The 22,700-nt window shown below is 49.7% G+C and overlaps 1 protein-coding gene across 1 annotated transcript in view; it reads left to right on the top strand.

The window, feature by feature from the left end:
* The window catches only part of Plcg2 (phospholipase C gamma 2), a 141,710-nt gene that overhangs the window by 58,191 nt on the left and 60,819 nt on the right, over positions 1-22,700 (top strand). The window contains exons 3-7 of the mRNA XM_052728975.1: positions 3,828-3,977; positions 5,277-5,370; positions 6,203-6,250; positions 13,710-13,794; positions 15,050-15,133. Of these exons, the coding sequence (XP_052584935.1) occupies positions 3,828-3,977; positions 5,277-5,370; positions 6,203-6,250; positions 13,710-13,794; positions 15,050-15,133 (461 nt within the window). The remainder of the gene's footprint in view (positions 1-3,827; positions 3,978-5,276; positions 5,371-6,202; positions 6,251-13,709; positions 13,795-15,049; positions 15,134-22,700) is intronic.

The raw sequence follows: 22,700 nt of genomic DNA, 5'->3' as shown, positions 1-22,700 counted from the left end.
TCGTAAGCCTTTACCTACCGAACCATCTAGGTGGGTCTACACTGTATTTTCATTTGTCTGTTGTTAGCTATAAGTTTTCTCAGGTGCCACCCAGCCCTGTGGTCCCGTGTTCCTCCAATCCCACCTGTCCCCGAGGTCCCTCAGCCACTTATAAAATAATCATTTAGAGGCTTAATATTATTCACAAGCTGTATGGCCTATGGCAGACCTCTTGCTAGCTAGCTCTTATAGTTTAGCTCCACCCGTAACTATTAATCTATATATCGCCGTGTGTTCTGTGGCTTTACCTGCATCTCATTACATGTTGCTCCTAGGATGGCAGTCTGGTGTCTCTGCCATTCCTACTTTCTCTTTCCTGTCTCTCTCCTTGGATTTCTCGCCTGCCTCTAAGCTGCCTTGCCATAGGCCAAAGCAGCTTATTTATTAACCAATGGGAACAACATATATTCACAGCGTACAGAAAGACATTCCCCCAGCAGTCTGTCTGTCTGCCTATCTTCTATCTGTCTGTCTATCTATCTATCTATCTATCTATCTATCTATCTATCTATCTATCTATCCATCCATCCCCTGACTCCTGTCTGTCATTGTGCAATTGTGTTAATAATTTAAGGATGAATAGGTAACACATACATAGAAGTTTCTACACTTTTGTTAAACTTACTAGGTGCTGACTATACCTGTAGAGAAATACTTGTAATCTCAGTATTTGGGAAGCTGAGGCAAGAGGTTTGTGAACTTGAGGCCAGTCTGGGTTACTACTGAGATCCTATTTCAACTCCCCTATCCATCCACCTGAAGATGGTTGGGCGCTATCTTAGTTGAGAATGCACACACACACACATACACACACACACACTCCATCCTCACTAAAGTCCGAGTAATGTTGTCGCTCCTGTATTTGAGAAAACAGAAGCAGGCGAAGGGAAATCACTGCCTGAAGCCTTGCTTTGTTGGGGAGGTTACATGATAACTCGGGCTGGCTGGCTCAGAGTCCCTCAACCTGAATGCCAGCCACGTCAGTATCTTACAAACTGGAAAACCTCCAGGAACGTGGAGTCTGCCTCCTCAAACCTAGGCTCTTATCCCAGCCTTAGTCAAATCGATTTCTGTGTTGCTCTGGGCCTGAGGTGGCAGGATCATCACTCTGTGAGATGTGCCTGCCTGCTGCAGGGTTTCTGCTGAGCATGTCACTAAAGATGTCACACCAGTTTCTCAGCTTTGTAGGTGGACATGTCTTAACAGCACACCCCATAGCTGGTGAGGAGTCTTCCACCTTCCTGGGGATTCTGGGTCCCTGAAGGATGGTGACTAGGCAGGAGAAAGCCCTTAGCTACTCATGGACTTCATCTGTCATTCATCCATATGCCTGGGAAGTGTCAGCCATGGGTGTGAAGGGTTTGATGATGAATCCACCACTGAGGCCTGGGAGATGACCTCCAACCTATGGGTGCTGAACTTGGCCTGGGCTTGAAGTCCTTTGCCATCCCAGTATCCCTAAGGGTGTGATGGGTGGAGAACTAGTTTCTAGCCTACAATCTCTCCAAAAAAAATTCCAACATAGGTGCCCAAACTAGCCCTTGCCCAAGTCTGTTCCCAGCGGCCTTGTCGCCAGAGCCAAGTGTTCATCAGCGGATAACAAATGGGAAGAGAAAATGAGGTATACGAGTATGCTGAGTAGTATCCCGTGACTACGCCTGGAGTGCTGACTCAGGTTCTTGCACAAGCAGATTTTGAAAAGGTCCCACTCAGCACAGGTAGACCTTGAAAAGGTCGTACTGAGGGAAAAAAAATCCAGACCAGAGACCATGTTACTTGATCCCATTTATATGAAATGTCCAGAATTGATGGCTCTATAGAGATCACATGGAGATTAGTGATTGCTACTATTAGGGCTAGTGTGGGCATGAAGAGGACGAAGGTGACAGATGAGGGGTCCAAGTTTATCTTTGTGTCACAACATGTTCTGAAATTGACTGTGTGGTAGCCGTGTATACCTGTGAGGTCTTTGCAACTCAGTGCACTGGTCGCTCCAGGTGGATGGCCTTTTCTGGTCTGGGTACCACAAAAATTCTTTCTCTCTCTCCTCTTCCTCCCTCTGCTTCCTCCTCCTCCTCCATCACCTTCTCTTATAAAGCAAGCAGCGCTCGCTCCCCTGGGCACCAGCTGGGTGTCCTCTGATTCAGTTCAGTTCTGACCATTCTTTGCAGATAGTGTATCAGATCTCACAGGCTGGGGGACCGTCCCTCAGGGCCTCCTCAACTTTACCATCCCAGATCGGGCCTTTGGCTTTTCACTGATCAATACAGATTGAGAGCCTCACATCCATCTCCTTGAGTTTGATGAGTTTGCTAGAATGGAATGCAGGGAAACCCTCGCCTTCTCTCATTTTCTGTAAAGACTATTACAGAGGAGGCAGATGGACGGCTAGACAGAGCAGATGCATGGGACAGGATATGTGTGGAGAGTCCTGTCTGGACCCCATCCCATGTAGCTTGGCCTGCTTACACCCTCCAGTAACCACTGAACATTTAACAACCAGGAAGTGCTCTGAGTTGTCATGTTGGGGTCATATGGAAATTTCGTTAGGTAAGCGCAATGCATTGAACGATTGCCCATCTGTGATCACTGCGCCCTCAGCCCTGCCCTGCTCCCTGAGGGTTGAGGGCAGGGCTCTAAGTGTAGACCCTGAAGTCACCAGGTACTCTGGCAACCAGCTCCCATTCAGGAGCTCCTGATCACAGGAAAGACACATCAGTTTGGAGCTGCTGTGAGTTTTAGGAGTTGTGACCCAGGATATTGAGTCAGATACCAAATATATACATCTTATATCAATTTATCAATATCTATCTATAACCTACCAAGTCCATTTAGTATTGGTTATATGTAACATGTTTGGGGGTGACCACTTGAGACTGGATAATCCTTAGGGGGCTCCTCCCTGGGGAAAACTGATTCTTTCTCAGAAGCCATGGATGGCCTTCGCTCTTCATCTAGGGGTGGGGTCTTGTGGAGTTTACACCTTTCCCACTGGTATGTCAGCTAGTGATGTCGTTATACAGGTCTTGTGTAGGTGATCCCATTGTTGAGATTTCATGGATGCGGCTTCCCTGTCGTGTTGGGAAGATGCTGTGTTACAGCGGGCATCCGGTTCTTACAGCGTTTGCACCTAAAAGCAGCCATTCAGTGCCTCCCCCCACCCCCATTTTTTTTTTTTTTGCTTCTGTTAAGGCAGATGACAATTGGGGTTCAAGGGAAATGTCTTAGGGTTTCCACTGCTGTGACGAGGCACATGAGTATGGTAATTCTTATAAAGGAAAACATTTAATTGGGGCTGGCTTACAGGTGCAGTTTTAGTTCATTGTTGTCACCGTGGAACACGGTGGCATGCGGACAGACACGGTGCTGGGGAGGAGCTGAGAGTTAGTTCTACATCTTGATCCACAGGCAGCAGGAGACTGTGTGCCACACTGGGCTGTAGCTTGAGCGTATGAGGCGGTGACACATGTCCTCCAACAAGGCCACACGTCCTGATAGTGCCATTCCCTTTGGGCCAAGCCTTCACACACATGAGTCTATGAGGGTCATACCTATTCAAACCCCACAGCCCCTTCCTCCTCCTGGGCTGGTGGGGGTGGCAGATGCCTGGTGGCTTTTGGGTTCCTGTCTACACTCAGGAGGAATGGGTGTGAGCACAGATGGGGCTCCCGTACAGAGATGGGCTCACAGCTTTTTCTAGGGGAGAGGTGCTGGGGTGCCTGGGGTGGCTGTGCCCTCTTCCACAGTGAACTGGGGATTCTGACGGGCTTGTGTTTGCTTCTTCTCAGTGGACATCATGGAGATAAAGGAAATCCGTCCAGGGAAGAACTCCAAGGACTTCGAGCGAGCCAAGTCCACGGTCTCCCGCCACAAGGGCGACTGTTGCTTCACCATCTTCTACGGCACCCAGTTCGTCCTCAGCACCCTCAGCTTGGCAAGTGGGTGCACTTCCCTCCCTGGGCCTCCTTTTCCTGCTGAGAAAGATCCCTGGGAGGGGAGGCTCACACCTGTGTGCCCACTGTTGCGTGTTCTGCACACCCTGGCTTGAGTCCCAGCACTACTGCGTACCCGCTGCGACTTAGGGCGCAGTGTTTAACCTTCTGAGTCACAGTTTGCTTGGCTGTAAACTGGGGGGAATGATGTGGGACATCGTGGGAAGTATGTTGTGTGTCTGCCTGGCTCAAGGTGAGAGTTGAATAAAGGCGGTTGGCGTGGTCACTGCAGGCTGGGCTCCGCTGGACAAAAATGTCACTTCCTTTCCTATAGCAGCTGCTGCACATCAAACACTGATCTGAATGGACTGTCCTGAGAACTTGGGTGCATATGAAAGCACAGCGAACACACATATATGCATGTGCACACATGTACACAACACACATGGATCCATGCACAAAGCACACACATATATACACCACATACACATGCCTGTATATAATAGAGTATGCATGCATACATGCACACAGAATACACATACACACAGCATACAGGCATATGCATGTGCATACAAGTACATAACATCATATACATTCATGCACACAACAAAACATGTATGCATGCATACACACAACACATGTATGCATGAACACAACACACACATACACTGCACACACTCATGAACACAGCAAATATGTATACAACACATGCACATAGCACACACACATGCACACACAACGTACATATGCATGCACACACCACACGTGCACAAACACATACACATGATTCCACATAGGACATAAACACATAAATATGCATACATATACCAGAGATGCCTATGTACAGCACACACATGGATGTATGCACATAACACACATGGATGTACACACACAGCACACGCATGCACGCAGTGCATACACATGCATACAGCACACACATGCACATACTACACACATGCATGTACACATGACACAGCACGTGTGCATACACACAGCACATATGTACATACAACACACATTTGAGAACATATAGAGTCACATATGTGGAGATGGGATTTCCGGCCACCCTTGTGGTGTGTCTGTCAGAAAGCTGAAATGTGAGCTGGGGATGTAGCTCAGTGGTGGAGAAACCATCACAAGGTCCTGGATTCCATGCAGGGGTTTACACGTCATGTAGGAGTTTACACATCACACAGGAGTTCACACATCACATAGAAGTTCACACGTCACCCAGGGGTTCACACGTCACCCAGGGGTTCACACATCACACAGGTTCACACGCCCTCTCTCCCGTTCTGTCTGCAGCCGACTCGAAGGAGGATGCTGTGAAGTGGCTCTCTGGCTTGAAGATCCTACACCAGGAAGTGATGAGCGCGTCTACTCCTACCATTATTGAGAGGTACACGCCTTCATTGTCCCGGGGTCTTTGGGATGTAGACCAAAGGGAGAACACGGGACATGCTGCCTTCACGCTCACCAGAGCCCCGTATGTAGTGGTACTGAATAGTGAGGAGTCTCCAGTTCCAGATAACAGTCTCTCTCCCTAGTGTGAGCCCTGGCCTTTGGCGGGAGCAGGGCACTTCGGCCGAGTGGAAACACCCATTGGTGTATGTATGCGTGTGCATATGAATCTTTCTGTGTATATCTGCATTCATATAAATATCTGTTCATGGATGTGCTTCTGTGTGCCTGTTATGTGCAGTGCATGTATATATGAGTGTATATTTGTGTATCTGTGCATGTGCCCGCAGTGTATGTGTAATACATGTCCATAGGTATGTGTCTCTGTGTGGTATGTGTGTGGTCATGCATACATGCATATAGGCGTCTGTGTGTGGGTCTGTGCATCCATGTGTGTGTGAAGGGCAGGTCTTCCTCCTGAAGGGACTTAGTGGTGGACGAAGTGGACAGAAGCTAAATCTGGAGGCAGCCACGCCACGTTGGCAAGTGAAGGCCTCCTAAGGACTGTTTTCAGTGGGACGTGTGTCATAGGACTTGGGGCTGGGTCACTCCCCCCCTCAGTCAATCAGCTGTTGGGGAATCAGTGGCTGGTGATCTTCCCTGCGGAGACCTCGCCTATAGGCTCAGACAGGGGTCTCCAGTTTCAGGGGCGCTGGCTCCCACGTGGCCTGTGGCGGGTCAGGACCCTCTTCCTGTTCCAGTGACGTTGTCCTCATTCTTTTCAGAATTTCTGACTTTTCTTCTCTTTTTGGCCTCAAATCTCTTTGCAGTTGGCTGAGAAAGCAGATTTACTCAGTAGATCAGACCAGAAGAAACAGGTAAGGACCATTGACAGTTCGGCAGTTTTCTCCAATACTTGCTTGTTTTAGCGTTTGGGGAGTGGGTTGGTCCACGTCCTGTGGTGGAAATGGTCTTAGGTTCTAGGGTCGACGGTGTAGGAGAGCCCCAGTGACATCTCTGCATGGGCACCGGGGCCTTGTCACAGAGACTGGAACGCCATCCATGTCCTGGTAACCCAGCAGTAAACATCGTGTTTACACATCTCGACCACAGACGGCGCCTTCAGTGTGTGACTGGAGAGACCGGTCCTAAGGGAGCAAGCTTTGTTCAGTGACCGTGGTGTGACGCTGGGCTGAGGGGAAAGGTGTGATGACATGTCCTTCAGTGTATTTCACAGTCCCTGGTGGTGAGGACTGTGTCAGCACACAAAGGCTCTACCGGGGTTTCTCTCCTCCCTCCATCCCTCCCTCCAGCCCTCTGTCTCTCTGTCTCCCCTCCCTTCCTCTGCCCCTTCTCTCTGTCCTGGGATTGAACCTAAGGCTTCCTGCATGCCAGGCAGTCACTCTGCCACTGAGCCATGACCGCAGCCCCTCACTGGTGAATTCTAGGCAGGTGCTCTCCCACTAGGCGATGTCTCTAGTAGCCTCTTTCTTTTTCTTCTGAGACAGAATCTCACTATGTTGTCCAGGCCAGCTTCTGACTCTCTCTTTGGCCCTGGCTGGCTTTGAACTTTCAATCTTCTAGCCTCAGTCTCTTGAGTAGCGGGGCTGAGAGACCTGCACCTCCAGGCCCGGATCTCTTTAAACAGATATTCAGCTTGGGTTTGTCCTTAGGTGAAGGCAATGATAACCTAGGAACTGTTTCCCTATTGGCGGATTTCATGTTGGTTTTGTGAGGGACACCGCTAGGAAAACCTCAGAGTCCTTTTGTGTGAAGTCAGGCACCATTGTGAGTTGGGGAAATCTTCCGTTGTGGAATGTCCTGTGCCCAGTATGTGGTGGCAGGACAGATTTCCAGCTGTGGTCCTGAGTGGCCCCTCCCTGACTCCTGCTGCCCTGGTCTTCAGTTCTTTGTTAGTCTGGAGGATGGATTGCCACAGCATCCTTTGCTTAAATTTGCATTTCTCTCTGCGTTGGTGACTGACCATCTTTTTGTTTATTTCCTTGTTCTGATTAATAACGAAATGATAGAAGCCACTCTGAGGCTGGAGAGATGGCTCAACCCGTAAGTGCAATCTTAGCTCTTGCAGAGGACCCAGGTTTGAGTCCCAGTACCCACATGGTGGCTCATGACCATTCATAACTGTGGTTCCAAGGGATCCAAGGCCCTCTTCTGACCTCTACAGGTACCAGGCACACATACATGTAGTACCCATGCACACACACAGGCAAAACACTCCTATACATAAAATAAAATAACCAAAGTATAAAAAAAAGCACCCCCCCCAAAAAACCCCAAACAAAACAACACAAAACCACCCCTCATGGAGCTGTGGAGAACATAGCAGCAGACAATCCTTTTTGTCTCACATTTGACCTTTTGTTCAAAAAAAGTTTGAGACTGGACTCTGTCTGGCTTAGTTGGTATAGTGCTTGCCTGGCGTGCATGTGACCCCGGCTTCCGTCCCAGCCCGAGTGGAGGTGTGGAGTGCCCACTGTTCCAGCACAGTGGGAACCTGGAGCAGGAGGGTCAGAAGTTCATGGTCATCCTCTGCTGCTTAGCGGGTTTGAGGCCAACTAGGGCCACGTGTGACCCTGTTTCAAACAAACAAACAAACAAGCAAACAAATTCTTTTCTTTCTTTTAGTTTTGGTTTTCATATTCGAGCCAGAACTAAAAGACACCAGCTCTCCCGTTGTGTCCCTGTGTCCTGAAGGTGACCTGGTGTTGGACATTGCCGTCTGTCTCGTGATCACTTCTGTCTCTTGTTTAGTGTAGTGGGACATTTGAGACCCATAACCCCGATGACCACACTTTCTCTCCTCTGCATCTCCCTTCCATCCATCATCTCATGTCCACCTGCACCTGGCTGCCCTCTGGTGTCACCGGGGTGGAGCTAGAGGGGTGCTGTGGACTTCTACAGACTGAGGTCCGGTGCCGTCTTCTCTGAGATTGTGCTCATTTTGAGGACTGGCTCAGGGAACAGAAGGGGCCTCTCTGGTCGCCACTGTCCCCATGGTGGTGGAATTGTCTACTTCTGTCTCTTCTTGGGGCAGAGGTGGACGCCTGCCCCTTGTTGAGGATGGATTCTTCAGATTCTGACTAGAAACCCATCTTCCCGTTAGCCAGGAGGGGACCTGTTTCTGGCAGTGGTCCCTGGCTGTGTCTCCACCCATTTTTCTCTCCCAGCTCCTTCCCAGCAGTGCCCACTGCTTGTCAACACTGAGAATTGGGAAGTCCCACCTTCTCCAGGAGGCTCCAGGGATACTTCAAAAGGAACTTTGACCAAAGTGCTCCAGAAAGAGCAGAAAGGGTGGCCTGGCCAGTTCCCTCCCTTTCCTGTCGCCCACAGCCGCTGACTAAGCCTGCTTTCCCGAAGGGAAACCCAGGAGCTGCCAAGGGCAAGAATGGACTGGCCTAGCTCAGGCGGAGCCCGAACCCCAGGTGTTTTCCTTGGCCCAAGCCCTGTTAAACTTCTCAGCTTCTCCTGGGGCAAAAGGGTAGCAGCTGGCTCTTGTGGAGAACTCAATTGCCAACGGCCACTGTGTTAAGACCATCCCATACCTACCAAATGCTCCCAGCCAACCACTGAGCTAGGCACCCATCTGCCGCGTGAAGACAGTGAGGCCCAGAGAAGCCAAGTCACTTGCCTGAAGCAGTTCAGTGTGTTGAGGATGACACTGCTGTTGGCAGCAGCATCACGCTTATCTATTAAGTCAATTTTAAGTGCACAGTTCTGTGGGGTTCATTGTGTCCACAGAGTTGTGCAACTGTTGCCACGGTCCATTTCCAGAGCTGACAGTGAGTTCCATCTCATTGACACAGGTCCTTATTAAACTCTGAGTCCCCAGCCCCTCCCTCCCGCCTCCCGGGAACCATTGCTCTGTACGATTTGGTCACCTCATATATAAATGGGACCGTTATCCATTGCCTCTTGCTGATTTGAATTCACTTGGAATAAAGCCCTCAGAGTTTATCCATGCTGTGGGCAAAGCGTACCCCTATACCTGCAGCCTTCTTCCTACTTTTTCTTTTGAGACAAGGTCTCATGTGGTTGTCCAGGCAGCAAGCTTCGAACTTGTGATCCTCCTGCCTCAGTCTCTAGAGGAGCAGAATTGCCTTCTCTTTTGAGACTGAATAATAATTCCAAAGCTTGTTCACTCTTGGGCTTCTTCTGCCATAGTGACTAATGGCCCACACGTGGGAAGCACCTGCTGTGGTACCTGCTCTTTATGCCTGAGCAGTGGGGACTGGTTAACACTCTGAGGAACTCCTGTGCTGTTTTCTGTGATGGTGGTGTCCTCACACAGTCCCTCACAAATGTCTCTTTCTTCCTCCCTCATCCTCCTCATCAACACTCTGTTCCCTCCATCCTCGCCCCCTGGGTTCTGCCACTGAATTTGCATCAGCGGAACAGACTTCCTTCTTCAGCTCTGCTGGGACTGAGGGAAGACTGTTAGGTCGGCAGGGATGTGGGAGGGGAGCACTGCAGGTGGGAGATGGGGTGGGGTGGGGTGGGGGAGCTCACTTAGCTCCTGGATGCAAATAGGTTTCGTGTGGTTAACAGCCAAGGCCACACCTGTGCAGATTCCGTTGCACTGGCCATTGTTTTGGGTCTGGGATTAAAAAAAAAAAAGGTTTATTATTTTATGTATATGAATGTTTTGTTTGCATGTATGCGTGTGTGTGCACCGTGTGTGTATCTGGTGCCCAAGGTGTCGAGGTAGGATCCCCTGGCACTGGAGTTACAGAGGGCTGTGAACTGCTATGTGGGTGCTGGGAATGGAACCCAGGTCTTCTCAAAGAGCAGCCTGTGTAACTTCTCCCATCCCAGCTCCCCCTTTTGACATAGGGTTTCACTAGATAGCCCAGGGTTGAGAAGTAAATCCTCAAGGGAGGGGGATTCTCAATCTCTTGAGGGCATGGTGAACTAGCCCCCTGCCTCCTCTACATAATTTCCGATGTGGGTTTCCAGACCCGAAGAATTTTCATCTTGACTAATCCTTGGGAGGTGGCTTTGGATCCCCAAACAGCTTCAAGAGGCAGAGTCCTTCAGCTACACGGTCAATGTAGGAGTTGCTGAGTACATGGGTCATTTAATTAGTGGCAGATACAGTGGATGGGCCAGTTCCACCATCATAGTAGCTGTGTGTGTGGCTGGCTGCTGATATGCTGACCCGCACAGATATAGAACATATACATCACCTTAAAAAGTTCCGTGAGGTTAGTTAGCTAGGTTTGGTGGCACATACCTGTTATCTTCACCCTCGGGATGCTGAGAACTACATGGTGAGAGCCTGTCTCAATGCGCATGCATGTACGCGTACACACACATACACACACACACACACACACACACACACACACACACACACACACACACACACACAATGATGAGAAGAGGGTGGAGAGAGAGGGAGACAGACAGTAATAGAAGCAGTAACACTGCTTGTGTGCTATTTGGGGTGATTGATGATTATTCCTCAGTTTTCCTATCTATAAAGACCCATGATGTCACCCAGATGTTGGTTTATGGGATTCAGTGAGGTCACAGGGTAAAGTGCCTGGACAGGGCTTGGCTTACAGAAAACATTCTGAATTAAACATTTATTGTCATCAATATTATAAAAAGCTGTGGGTGAGAGGTGTTTAGCATCAGGGTGGCAGGCAGGTTTCAGGGGCTCTGCTGGTGATGGCTGCCCAAGAAGTGTCCTTGAAGGCCCCCAGGACTCAGCTGGGCCTTCTGGTGATCAGTTGATGATGTCTGCATAGAAGAGGGTGTCAGTTGCCCCTTGGGGGAAGTTGTGTTTTGTTGTAGAGAGATCACTCTGGTTTCCGGTTGAGCCCTAGGATGGGATCGGAGTTATTGGTTTGTGTCCAGGAAGCAGATGCTGGGGACTGGGAAGAGACTGAATGGCTATGGAGACTGCAGGAGGCAGGGCTGCTCCAGGGGGAGTTCAGGCACTGCCCGCCAGCTCTCTGGAATGAAGGTCCAGAGACGCAATTCTGCTTTTCATGCTTGGACCTGTCGTTGGGTACTGAGGGCTCCTGGCATGGGATGGGCCTGTGAGTAAGGCACTCTCTCCATCTCACCGGAATGGTAGAGGTGGGGGCAGCTGAGAGCTGCTGGCTTCCCTCCTCCCAGCTGCTGGGGACAGCTTGGGTTGGATGTGTGTTCTTGGAGGTGGGAGTTCTGAGAGGGAACTCATTTGTTCCTAGCATGAAGGATCTGAAAGAGCCCTTTGCCCCTGGCCTCTGCTGACTCAAGTGCCTTTGGACAGGTGTCTGGTTGGAGTGCTTGGGCTCAATGTCCCAGGTGCCCATCCTCCTGTGCCTGCTCCGTTAGTCAGTCTCTAAGCAGCTGTATTGGCTCTTGGGACCCCTCCTTATTTTCAGTTTCCAGATATGGGCACTTCCTTTACTGGTGCAGCCTGGGCGCCTCCTGGCGGCCTCTGATTCCTTCCTCCTTCACCCCCACGTTCTCGATCTTTCTCTGCTGTGTCTTTTCATGTGCTACCTGCTGCTCCCTATCTTCGTCCTGCCCTGGCCAAGGGGTATGTCACTTACTCTTTGAGGCACCTTCTGTAGTCCGTTGGCTTCTAGGCACAGTCAGCCCTCTTGGCCCACTGGGGGTGTCCAGCTGTGGGAGCCTGTGGTGAACTCTGCAAACACTTTGACCAGCAGTGTCGATCTGCACGAGGCGAGAAGGAAGTCTAGTTCAACACAACTCAGTAGCTGGTGCTGGTTCAAACTTGGAGAGTTTGACACCAGGCAGTTTATTTTAGGTATATTTAAGTATAGCACAATTTGGAAAAACGATTTCCTGGTGATAGATAACTCAATCCTGTGTGCGTGATAAACCTCAAGGCACAACTACAGTGAAACTCCTTTGTAAAGTACATGCGACCCCTTCCAGAAAGATGGATTTTTATAGATTGAGAAACAGTGCTTAAGATAAAGGTCTGTGGAGGTGACTGAGATAAACATATGAGTCTGGGGAGCCAGGTGTGGCCTGCCATACAGATAGCGCAGAGGTCACCGGGCTGTTAACCACTCCCAGCCTTCTGGGCGGAAAGCAGTTTGTATATTTCTTCCCTTGAAGAGACTATCCTGTGTGTTTAACGTTTCTGGATTCCCAGTGCTTATTTGTGCGCACAAGGACCTCGCGCCCTCTGTGGGAGCCTTGAGTGCTGTTTGTGCAGCTGGGGAGGGCATCACTGTGCAGGCCAGACCTGGTGGAAGAAGCAGAGGGAAGAGCTGGAGGTGGCTGCAGTAGTACTTGGAATCGCACATACGGCTCTCCTCCGAAGATTATGACCAAGGCCAAGTTGCCGGCTCGGGGACACGGGGTGCATTTTCTGCCCTTACCTGAGGCAGGGTCCTCCTAGAGCATGCAGCCCTCTCTAGCTCTGCTGGACGCTTGGATCTCTGGCCAGAAGGACCCGTGGCCCCTCCGGCATGGCCCCTCATCTCCGGTGTCATGTCCTGAAGGCCATGGAATGTGGCTGTGTGGGTGGCCTGGGCTGCGGTGACTCTGGTCTAACACTCTTTGGACAGCAGGCCTCTCCGAGCCTCAGTTTCCCCGGTGGAGGCGGCTGTAAGGGCTGCCTCCTGAGGCTTTTGAGGCTGAGGGACAGGTAGCTGGACCTCAGGGAGCAGAGCCCACCCGAGATGGGCCCCCTTAGCATCACCTCCATCGGTCCCACTCCCCCTTGCTTTCCTCTTCACTAGAAACTTCCAGAAGCTCAGGAGCAGCTAGCTCCTGGAGATTCCACCCTCAGGTGTTCTGGCTTGATGACTGTTGTGGAATTTGGTTTTGATTTAGGCTGGCACTGCCCTCCCCCACCTCCTCCATCCCCTTAAGCCACAACCCCCACCTGCTGTGGACCCTGGGGCCAGAGCTTGGTGCTTTGTGTGTGTGTATAGGTAGATGTGAGTAGGGCAGGGAGGTGCCATGGCTTGGTTGAGGATGGCAACCAACTGCCTGGCAGTATTGTCTGCCTGTCTGTCTGCCCCTCTCCGGTTCACTTTACTTTGAAAGCCCATGAGTTTTGCTTCTGACTCTTCAGGTGCCTAATACTCACAGTGTTCTGCCCATATGGGGTCTCCTACAGGACTTGCCTCCGGAGCCATCTCCCATGTGATCCATGTCTACCACCATCGCTGAGGGGTAGGGACCAGCCCCCGTCATCAGGCTGTCCCTTTCTTCCAGACCTCAAGTGTCTTGTTTCTTGTTAGTTTTATCATGGAGTAGGTGCCAAGGTGGTTGTTGATAGGGTTGTACCACCCCTCCCACCCAACCCCGAGGCTGATGAAACCGAGGTCTTCTTCTTTGCAGCATCAGCCTCCGGGAGCTGAAGGCCATCTTGCCCCTGGTCAACTTCAAAGTGAGCAGCGTCAAGTTCCTCAAGGACAAGCTGGTGGTAAGTGCCGAAGCTCAGCTGGGGAACTTGAACTCAGGCCTGCTTAGTGCCTCTTTCAGGAACCCGTGCTGGCCTGGGGCTCTAACTAAGGTTGGCCTCTAACTCTTGCTTGAGTGAGTGAAGTTTTTTAAAAACATTTTTCTTAGTGATAGGGTGATGGCTCAGTGTGTGAGTTCCTTGAGGACCTGAGTTCAAGTCTCAGAACCCATGTACAAAGAGCTGGGTTTTGGGCTGGCGATTCGGCTCAGAGGATGAAAGCGTTTACCTTGCAAGTTTGGCAACCTGAGTTCAATCCCCAGAGCTGCAGTAAAGGTGGAAGGAGAGAGCTGATTCTGTAATGTGGCTTCTGACCTCTACATGCACACTGTGACATCCCTGCCCATTACATGTGTGTACACACAGCAAGTAGAAAGAGAACCAAACTGGGCATGGTTGCCATGGGCTTGTCATCCCTGCCCTGGAGGGACTGAGAAAGATGGATCTGTGGGGCCTGCTGGCCAGGCAGCCTGTCATTCCTAGTGTGTTCCAGGCCAGTGAGAAACCTTGTTTAAAAAAATAACAAACAAAGACACAGAACACAAAGAAACCAAACCAAACAACAATAATACCCCCCTCAAAAAAACCAAAACACCCAAAACAAAAAGTATGAATACTGCTCGAGGAATGACATCTGAAGGTCACCTTTACTCTCCACACACACCTGTGCACACATGCACACAGTCACACACATATACAGCCACATACACAGATACACACACATACACACACACACAGCCATATACACAGCCACACACACAGGTACATACACACACAAACACACACTCACACATGCATACACATGTACACAAAAACACATAGGCACACACATGCACTCCCATCCAACACACACATATACACATCTACATTTTCTGCCTTTACACATTAATCAGAAGTGTGTACTTGATCAGTGTATCTGAATTTGGTAATCTAAAAAAAAGTATCTCCCACCCCCCAAAAGGGACGTCATTCCCTGTGGCTCTTGGAAACCTGTCCAAAACTCTTTCCTCCTGGGGTTTCCTGGGGTTCAGGGGTGGGCACCCTGTGTGTTCTCCCAGTCTGGAGACTGTGGAATCACTGGCCTTTGGGGTTCAGAGGATTGTGGGTTGACTTCAGCCATTCTGTTTGTGTGCAGAGGGCAGAGGGCAAAGGGCAGAGGGTGGAGGTGTGATGGTGGACACCTAGCTGTGTGTGGTCACCTTGTTTTTTATACTTACAGGAAATTGGTGCACAGAAAGATGAGCTCAGTTTTGAACAGTTTCATCTCTTCTATAAAAAACTCATGTTTGACCAGCAGAAATCGGTAAGAGGGCTGGCTCTCATCTGTTCTCGTGTTTCTGAGTCGGGTGCGGGGCTGAGAAGCCCGCAGGAAGGGTTTAGCTTTCACGGAGTCAAGGAAGCACAGATAGAGTGACAGTGGATGGCTTTAGGAGGCTGGCAAACAGCCTTAACCTCACAGAGCTGTGGGGAGTGTCGGGGGTGGGGCTTGCTGACCTCCCCGGTGGGGATTCCGTGGCCATAAATTTGATCAGAACTCTGAAGTGTATGAAAAGAGAACAGTGTAACTCACAATGCACTATTAAATCATTCTGGAAGGGAATCCAGCCAGTTGTTCAGAGCCGTCTCATGGTTTTACACTTTTATTGCTTTAGTTATTTTTGAGATAGCATCTCCTGTATATAGTTCAGGCTGGCCTCAAACTTGCCATGCCAATCTGGCCTTGAACTTTCAATCCTCCTGCCTCCAGACCAGGATTATAGAGCGAGTTACCACGATCAGGTTTTAGGATCAGGATGGGACCCAGGGCTTTGAATGTGTTAGGCAGGCAGTCCAGCCACAGAGGCAACCTCTGACTTTTTCTTCTCTTACATAGACACACCAGGCTATTTTAAAATTAAGATGCACTTTCATTTTGATCTGAAGATGGCATTTTGGCAACTCTGTTTTGCTAAATCCAAGAATACATCACCGGATTGTTTATTAGGCCTAACTAACACTAGCTAACTTCTAGGGCCCTTCTGGTGGCCTCCATGGAGGCTCCATCTATACGAGGCAGCTTTGTGCCCTTGATTGAGACATGAAAACCACGTCCCTCTCTCCTGGTCTGGGAGGTTGTTAGTGGTGTTTTTGAGCGAAACACAGAATTAAGAAACCATCTCTTATATGTTTGCATGTTGTATCAGTCAGTTCTCCTTTAATCTTCGTGTGGCTTCTGGGGACTGAACTCAGTCTGGAGGCTTGCGTGGTGTCCTAGTTGGGCTCTCCATTGCTGTGACAGACACTGCAAACAGAAACAACTTGGGGGAAGAGAGGGTTTATTTGGCTCACACGTCCCAATTGTGATGTGTCCATCACGGAGGAAAGTCAGGGCAGGAACCATGGTGGAGGGCTGCTTACCAGCTTATTCTCCATGTTCAGCTCTCTGGACACACAACTCAGGCCCTTGTGCCCAGGGACGGCACCACTTATGGTGGATTGTGCACTCCAACATCAACTAGTATCTTAGTCACTGATCCGTTGCTGTGAAAAGACACCATAACCAAGATAGCACTTATTTAAAAAAAAAGCATTTAGTTGGGGTCTTGTTTATAGTTTCAGAGTATGAGTCCATTATTGTTATGTGGGGAGCAGGCCAGCAGACAGGGGTGGGGGCTGGCAAGGCCCATGGCCAGTTACACACTTCCTCCAGTGAGGCTATACCTACTCTAACAAGGCCATACCTCCTAATCCTTGCGAACAGTTATCCAATTGGGGACCAAGCATGCAAACGTATGAGCCTCTGGGAACCATTTTTATTCAAACCAGCACATTCCACTCCCTGGCCACCATAGGTATGTAGCCATTTCATCATGCAAAATGCATTTAGTCCAACTTCAAAAGTCCCCATGGTCTTTCACTCCTAAGACTGCTTCCAAGTCCAAAGTCACTTCAAGGCAATCTCTTAACTATAACCCCTGTAAAATCAAAATAAAAAAGCAGATCATATACTTCCAGAATACACATTACCACTCTGAAAGGGAGAAAAGGGAGTGTAGTGAGAAAATACTGGACCAAAGCAAGACTGAAAACCAGCTGGGCAAACTCCAAATTCTGCATCTCCATGTCTGATGTCAAAGTGCTCGTCAGATCTCCAGCTCCTTTCAACCTTGTTGTCCCAGCACACTTCTCTCTCTTGGGCTGGTTCCACTTCCTGTTAGCAGCTCTCCTTGGCAGGTGTCCCATGGCTCTGGCATCTCCAACGTCTTGGGGTCTCTGATGAAATCTAGGCTTCACCTTCATAGCTTCATGCAGTGGCCTCTCTGGGCCTCCTCTGTGCAGGGACACCGCCGATACATTCTGGGCCTTAGAGGCTTTCTTTACCTGCAGAGGGAGACTCCACAGCCCCTTTCTTGTATTTTTGGCTCTGAAGTCAGAACCACGTGGTTGAAGCTGCTAAGTTTTCCTGCTTGATGGAACTGGAACATGGCCCCCTCATCCAATTACACTTGCCCTGGTTTCTGCTGATGATGGTTCCTGTCCCTGCTTAAGCTTTCCTCTAATTTCTTTTCAAGAGTTGGAAGCTTAGCTGGATGGGGTCTTGACATGATGACATCACTTCTTTATCCCACTTAGCACCAGGCTTTTCTTTAAGCTTTTTATCTCCTCGAGCACAGCACTTAGCTCCATTACACTTCCCAGTGCTTCTTTTCTCCACAAACCGTACATTTTGTATTTCTCTTTGTCCAGCTTGCTTTTCAGTATAGCTCTGCATAAGAGTGACCACTAATAACCATACGACACAGTCAGTACTAGGCTGTCTTGAAATATCCTCTGCCGAGGCCGTTCATCCAAAACTCTCAAATTTAGTACCTGGTAGATTTTTAGGACAAGGACAAACAGTAGCCATATTCTTTGCCAAACTATCACAAGAACGATCTCAAGGCCACTTACTAATATTCTTCCCTTCTGAAACAGTTTTTTTTTTGAGACAGGTTTTCTCTGTGTAATTTTGGTGCCTGTCCTGGATCTTGCTGTGTAGACCAGACTGGCCTCGAACTCACAGAGATCCACCTGGTTCTGCCTCCTGAGTGCTGGGATTAAAGGCGTGCACCACTGCTGCCTGGCCCTTCTGAAACATCTTAAGCCAGGCTATCACACTTTACATTGCTCTCAGCATCACTGTCTTCCACACTCCTACCAGCATGGCCCGTTAAACAGCATTTAAAGCATTCAACTGCTCTCCTAATCCAAAGTCCCTAAGTCTACATTCCACCGACAAGCAGCATGGTCAGGCCTGTCACAGCAATACCCTGCTCCCTGGTGCCAACTTATGTCTTAGTCACTGTTCTAATGCTGTGAAGAGACACCATGACCAAAGCAACTCTTATAAAAGAAAGCGTTAATCGGGGGCTGGCTTACAGTTCAGAGGTTTAGTCCATTATCATCATGGCAGGGAGCCCGGTAGCATGCATGGTGCTGGAGCAGTCACTGAGAGCTGTGCATTCGATCTTCAGGCAGAGAGAAAGAGGAGAGAGGAAGGGACAAAGGGTGGGAGAGAAAGGAAGGCAGGGCTGGGCCTGGTGTAGGCTTTTGAAACTTCAAAGCCCACCATCAGGGACACACCTCTTCCTACAAGGCCACACCTCCTAATCCTTCCAAACAGTTCTTCAACTGGGGACCAAGAATGCAGATATATGAGTCTATTCAAACCATCACAAGGAGCAACCAAGAAAATGTCCCTACAGACATATACCCACAGGCCACTCTGATAGAGACAGTTCCTCAGTTGAGGGTCCCCCTTTCCTGGTGACTTCAGTTTATGTCAAGTTGACAAAGACTTAGCACACACAGTAGGTGCTTTTACCCACGGAGCAATCTCAAGGCCCTATTGTGTGTTCTATATCGACCTATATCTTTATCTCTATATATTGGTTTGCTGGGTATGAGAAGGACAGAGGCTTGGGAGTTGGGATAACTGTATTCCAGCCTACCCTCTGACTAAGGCATGTTGTGGAAACAATCTCTTTCCTCCCTCAGTCTTGTCTGTGTGTGTTCAGTCAGAGCCCCGTTTATAAAGGGTTAAAGCTGTGTAAAACCGTCTTTACATAGAGCCTGCAACAGCAACAGCGGAGCCTTGTGCTTCTTAAAGCGGGTCAGGGTTCTTCGTAGAGTTACAGTCTTTAACTGTCATTAAAAAACCTGCACACAATAACAGTGTGCGTGTGAGCTTTGATGGCGACAGCTGCCATCTTAGGTAATTGGCTTGGATTGAGCAAAGCTTGATTCACTGAAGATAAGTAACTGTGGGGCTGGAGAACTCAGTGGTTATAAACCCTTGCTGCGCTTGCAGAGGAGTTCAGTTTCCAGCACCCACAGAGGGGTGGTGTGCAACCACCTGAAACTCCAGCTCTGGGGGTTGCGATGCCCTCTTCTGGCCTCCAGTGGCACCTGCACTCCTGTGCATATACCCACACAGAGACAAACACACATGAATAAAAATAAAAATTAACAAGTAAGTGGCTGTATGTAAGTTTGACAATAGTGTTCCTGGGTAGTTCAGAACACTGTCTGTTGGACACATGGTGGCAAAACTTGAGAATAAAGTCTGCTCCAAAGCTGCTTCTCCTGTCAGTGGGGGTGGGGGTGGGTGGGATAGAATTACACATGAGCTACATTTCTTTCTTTTCTCTCTCCAAACCCAGGACCACACACACACACACACAACGCATGCCCTTTGCTCTGTCTTCCATGTTTCTTAATGCCCCATTAAGGCCCCTTAAAGACCTTTCTGCCTTAGTCATTGTTCTAGCGCTGTGAAGGACACCATGACCAAGGCAACCTTGGCCTCATCCCCAGCCCAAGATGTATTTCAGCTTACTGTGTAGCCCAGGTTGTCTTAGAACTTGCTACGTGGCCCAGGTTGGCCTCAAATTAACTGTCTGCCTACCTCAGCTTCCTCAACGCCACTACACTCAGCCACAAACTGAAGTTTTTATTATAATTCTTTTTAAAGTGTGCGTGCGTGCGTGCGTGCGTGCGTGCGTGTGCTTGTATGCCTGTGACAGAGAGAAGAGAGGAGGGGAGGAAGAGGGAGCTAGAGGGAAAGGAATGGGAGGGAGGGAGAGAGAAAGAAAGAGAGGGGGAGGAAGATACTGATTGATTGCTTTGAGTTTTAGGGACTCCCTAGTCTCCCTGGGATGCGCTAAGTGGAACCCTGTGGAAACATTCAGCCACGCCAAAGGGTGCCCTCTGGTGTTCAGAATACCACACTGCATTTCATTTTTAGTCTAGCCAGTGGTTTAAGCGTTTTAAATTAACAGCCTCCATATAAAACCCTGTTTTTTGGCTTGTTCTTGTCCTCCTCGTCCTCGTCCTCATCCTCCTCTTTCTCCTCCTCCTCCTCCTCCTCCTCCTCCTCATCCTTCTCTTTCTCCTTCTCTTCCTCCTCCTTCTAGGTTTTTCGAGACAGGGTTTCTCTGTGTAGTTCTGGCTGTCTGGAACTCACTCTGTAGATCAGGCTGGCCTCGAATTCAGAGTTCTGCCTGCCTCTGCCTCCTGAGTGCTGGGATGAAAGGTGTGTGCCATCATTGCCCTGCAGAATTTTGGCTTCTTAAAACCACCCACCTGTCTATATTGTGATCTGTCCATTCCTGGGTCCACAGTTCCCTGAGACATCCCATGGAAGGAAATGAATGGTTGCCATCACCTTCTCAGGCTGGCCCAGCAGTCTCTCTCATTTTATATTCAGGAGCAGCCGTAATTGTCACCATTGGTGGGTGGAATGCCCTAGGCTGGCTGCTGCATTTTGTAACTCCGTGGTTTTAGAGTTTAAATGATACCATCCTAACCTACACTAGCAGGTTTTCACTGGCTTGCCAAACCATCCTGCTCCTGTACAGGTCAATGCTTCCTTCAACTGCTAGCAGACTGTTCTGGCTCCTGAGCTCCTGGGATGGGGTAGGGGTGTTGGATTTCCAGGGTCCATGGAGCTGTCACAGAGACCTATGATCCTCACATCTGAATCTAGGGAATGGGTACTTGCGTATCCATAGCCAAAAGGTTTCCAGCTTTTAGTTGCCAGTTCTTCCTTGTGTTTCACCACCTGTCTGCATTACAGCTCTCAGGGCTCCATGTTGGAAGGATGGGCAGTAGCAGGAAGACACATTGCTATAGCATCTAGCTAGATGATGGTAATGTGAGCACAGCTGAGAGCTGACGGCTCCTTAGGCGGGCCATATGACAGCAGTGCTGAGCACGTTATATTTTCATCCTCCTCAGAGCCCCGTGGAAGGTTAGATGAGGACGCTAGCACTCAGCGCAGTGCCTTGCTGGGGGTCATATGCCCCCGGTAAGCTGTAAGCCGCAGGACCAGGATTTCCTATTTCCCAACTGACTTTGATGCCCAGCCACAGATGCTTCTTGTTAATCCTTAAAACACTTGTGGGTGAAAGCAGTTTCAAGGGTCTGTGAGAGGGCTCAGCGGGTAAAGAGGCTTGCCGCCAAGACGGATGTCCTGGGTTTGATTCCCGGGACCCACATGGTAGAAGGGTGAACGGAGTCCTGCTTGTCCTCTGACCTCCGCATGTGTGCACTTGGGGCTTCATCACTTCATTTGTGCTCCTTCTCTCCCTCCAGCTTCCTTCCTTTCCTTCCTTCCTCCCTCCCCACGTCCTCTCTCTTTGTCTTTGGAGGTTTAGTCTCACTATGTGGCCCAGGCTAGCTTTTAGGTCAAGATCTGCGGTCTCATCCTCCCCAGTGCTGGGATCCCAGATGCAGCCCTTGCCCCTACTCATTTCCTTTCTGTAGGGTCTGGAGACAAATCTTGGCCCTTGTGTGACTTCAGTCTTCAACAGGTGGTTTGTGGATGCTTCTTGGTCTCATCCTGGTCCAGCCTGTAACATCCCCTGTGGTTAGAGCATGTTCTAGGAAAACTAGAAAACCCTTAGGGAGAAAAAGCTGGTCACAGAGCCTGAGAGGCCACCTGCAGCCAGGCCCGGGATTGTGTGTTCAATAAGAAGTCCATGGCTGTGCACACCTTTAATCCCAGCACTCGGGAGGCAGAGGAAGGCAGATCTTTGAGTTCGAGGCCAGCCTAGTCTACATATTAAGTTTCTGGACAACCAGGGCTACACAGAGAAACCCTGTCTCAAACAAAACAAAACAAAACAAAACAACAACAAAGAAGGAGGAGGAGAAGATGAAGGAGAAGGAGAAGGAGAAGGAGAAGGAGAAGGAGAAGGAGAAGGAGAAGAAGAAGAAGGATTCATCGTCCATTGGTTGCCCACCAGCTTGCACAGACCTGAGCATGGAAAGGGAGGGCCCACATTCCCTGAGATGGCCTGATGTCTTGGTGGAGCATTTTGGAGTGAGGCAGATGATTCTAGCCTGAGGTAGCCTGTGTGGGTGTGTGGGGTGGTCCTCAAGCAGAGGTTAGCAGTGACTCTCTGGTTGGCTGCTGTCCTGGTGACTCTCTTCAGGCTCCTAGAGACTCATGGCTCCCACCTGCAGAGACAAGTGAGAAACCCCAACTGTCAGCCTGCTAGCCTCCAGCCCCGAGGAGACTCAGTTCCCCATCTTCAGTCCTGTGGGTCTTGCTGTCTCCTCTCTCTCTCCCTTCGACACGGCCCCTTGCCTTGTCCAACTGGGGCCTTTGCCCTGCTGCAGCCCGAGACCAAGGCGGCAGTTCTTACAGCCTTTGAGCTGCCGGAGAAAGTGAATTAGTTTCCCCATTGTTTTAGTCATTCATCCTACTTGTACAAGGGGTGTTTGCATGACCCATGAGGGTACTGTGGCTGACACAGGCGTGTCCCCTGACCTCCCTGACATCTTGCTGGGGTCGACAGGCTCATAGATGTCTGGAGTTACTCAGACCCCAGTGTCCACCCAGGCTC

The sequence above is a fragment of the Peromyscus californicus genome, unplaced genomic scaffold (assembly GCF_007827085.1).
Source record: "Peromyscus californicus insignis strain IS unplaced genomic scaffold, ASM782708v3 Scaffold_8__1_contigs__length_139910024, whole genome shotgun sequence".
Lineage (NCBI taxonomy): Eukaryota > Metazoa > Chordata > Mammalia > Rodentia > Cricetidae > Peromyscus > Peromyscus californicus.
Note: the sequence above shows the minus strand (reverse complement) of the source record. Positions and strands in the feature narration are given on the sequence as shown.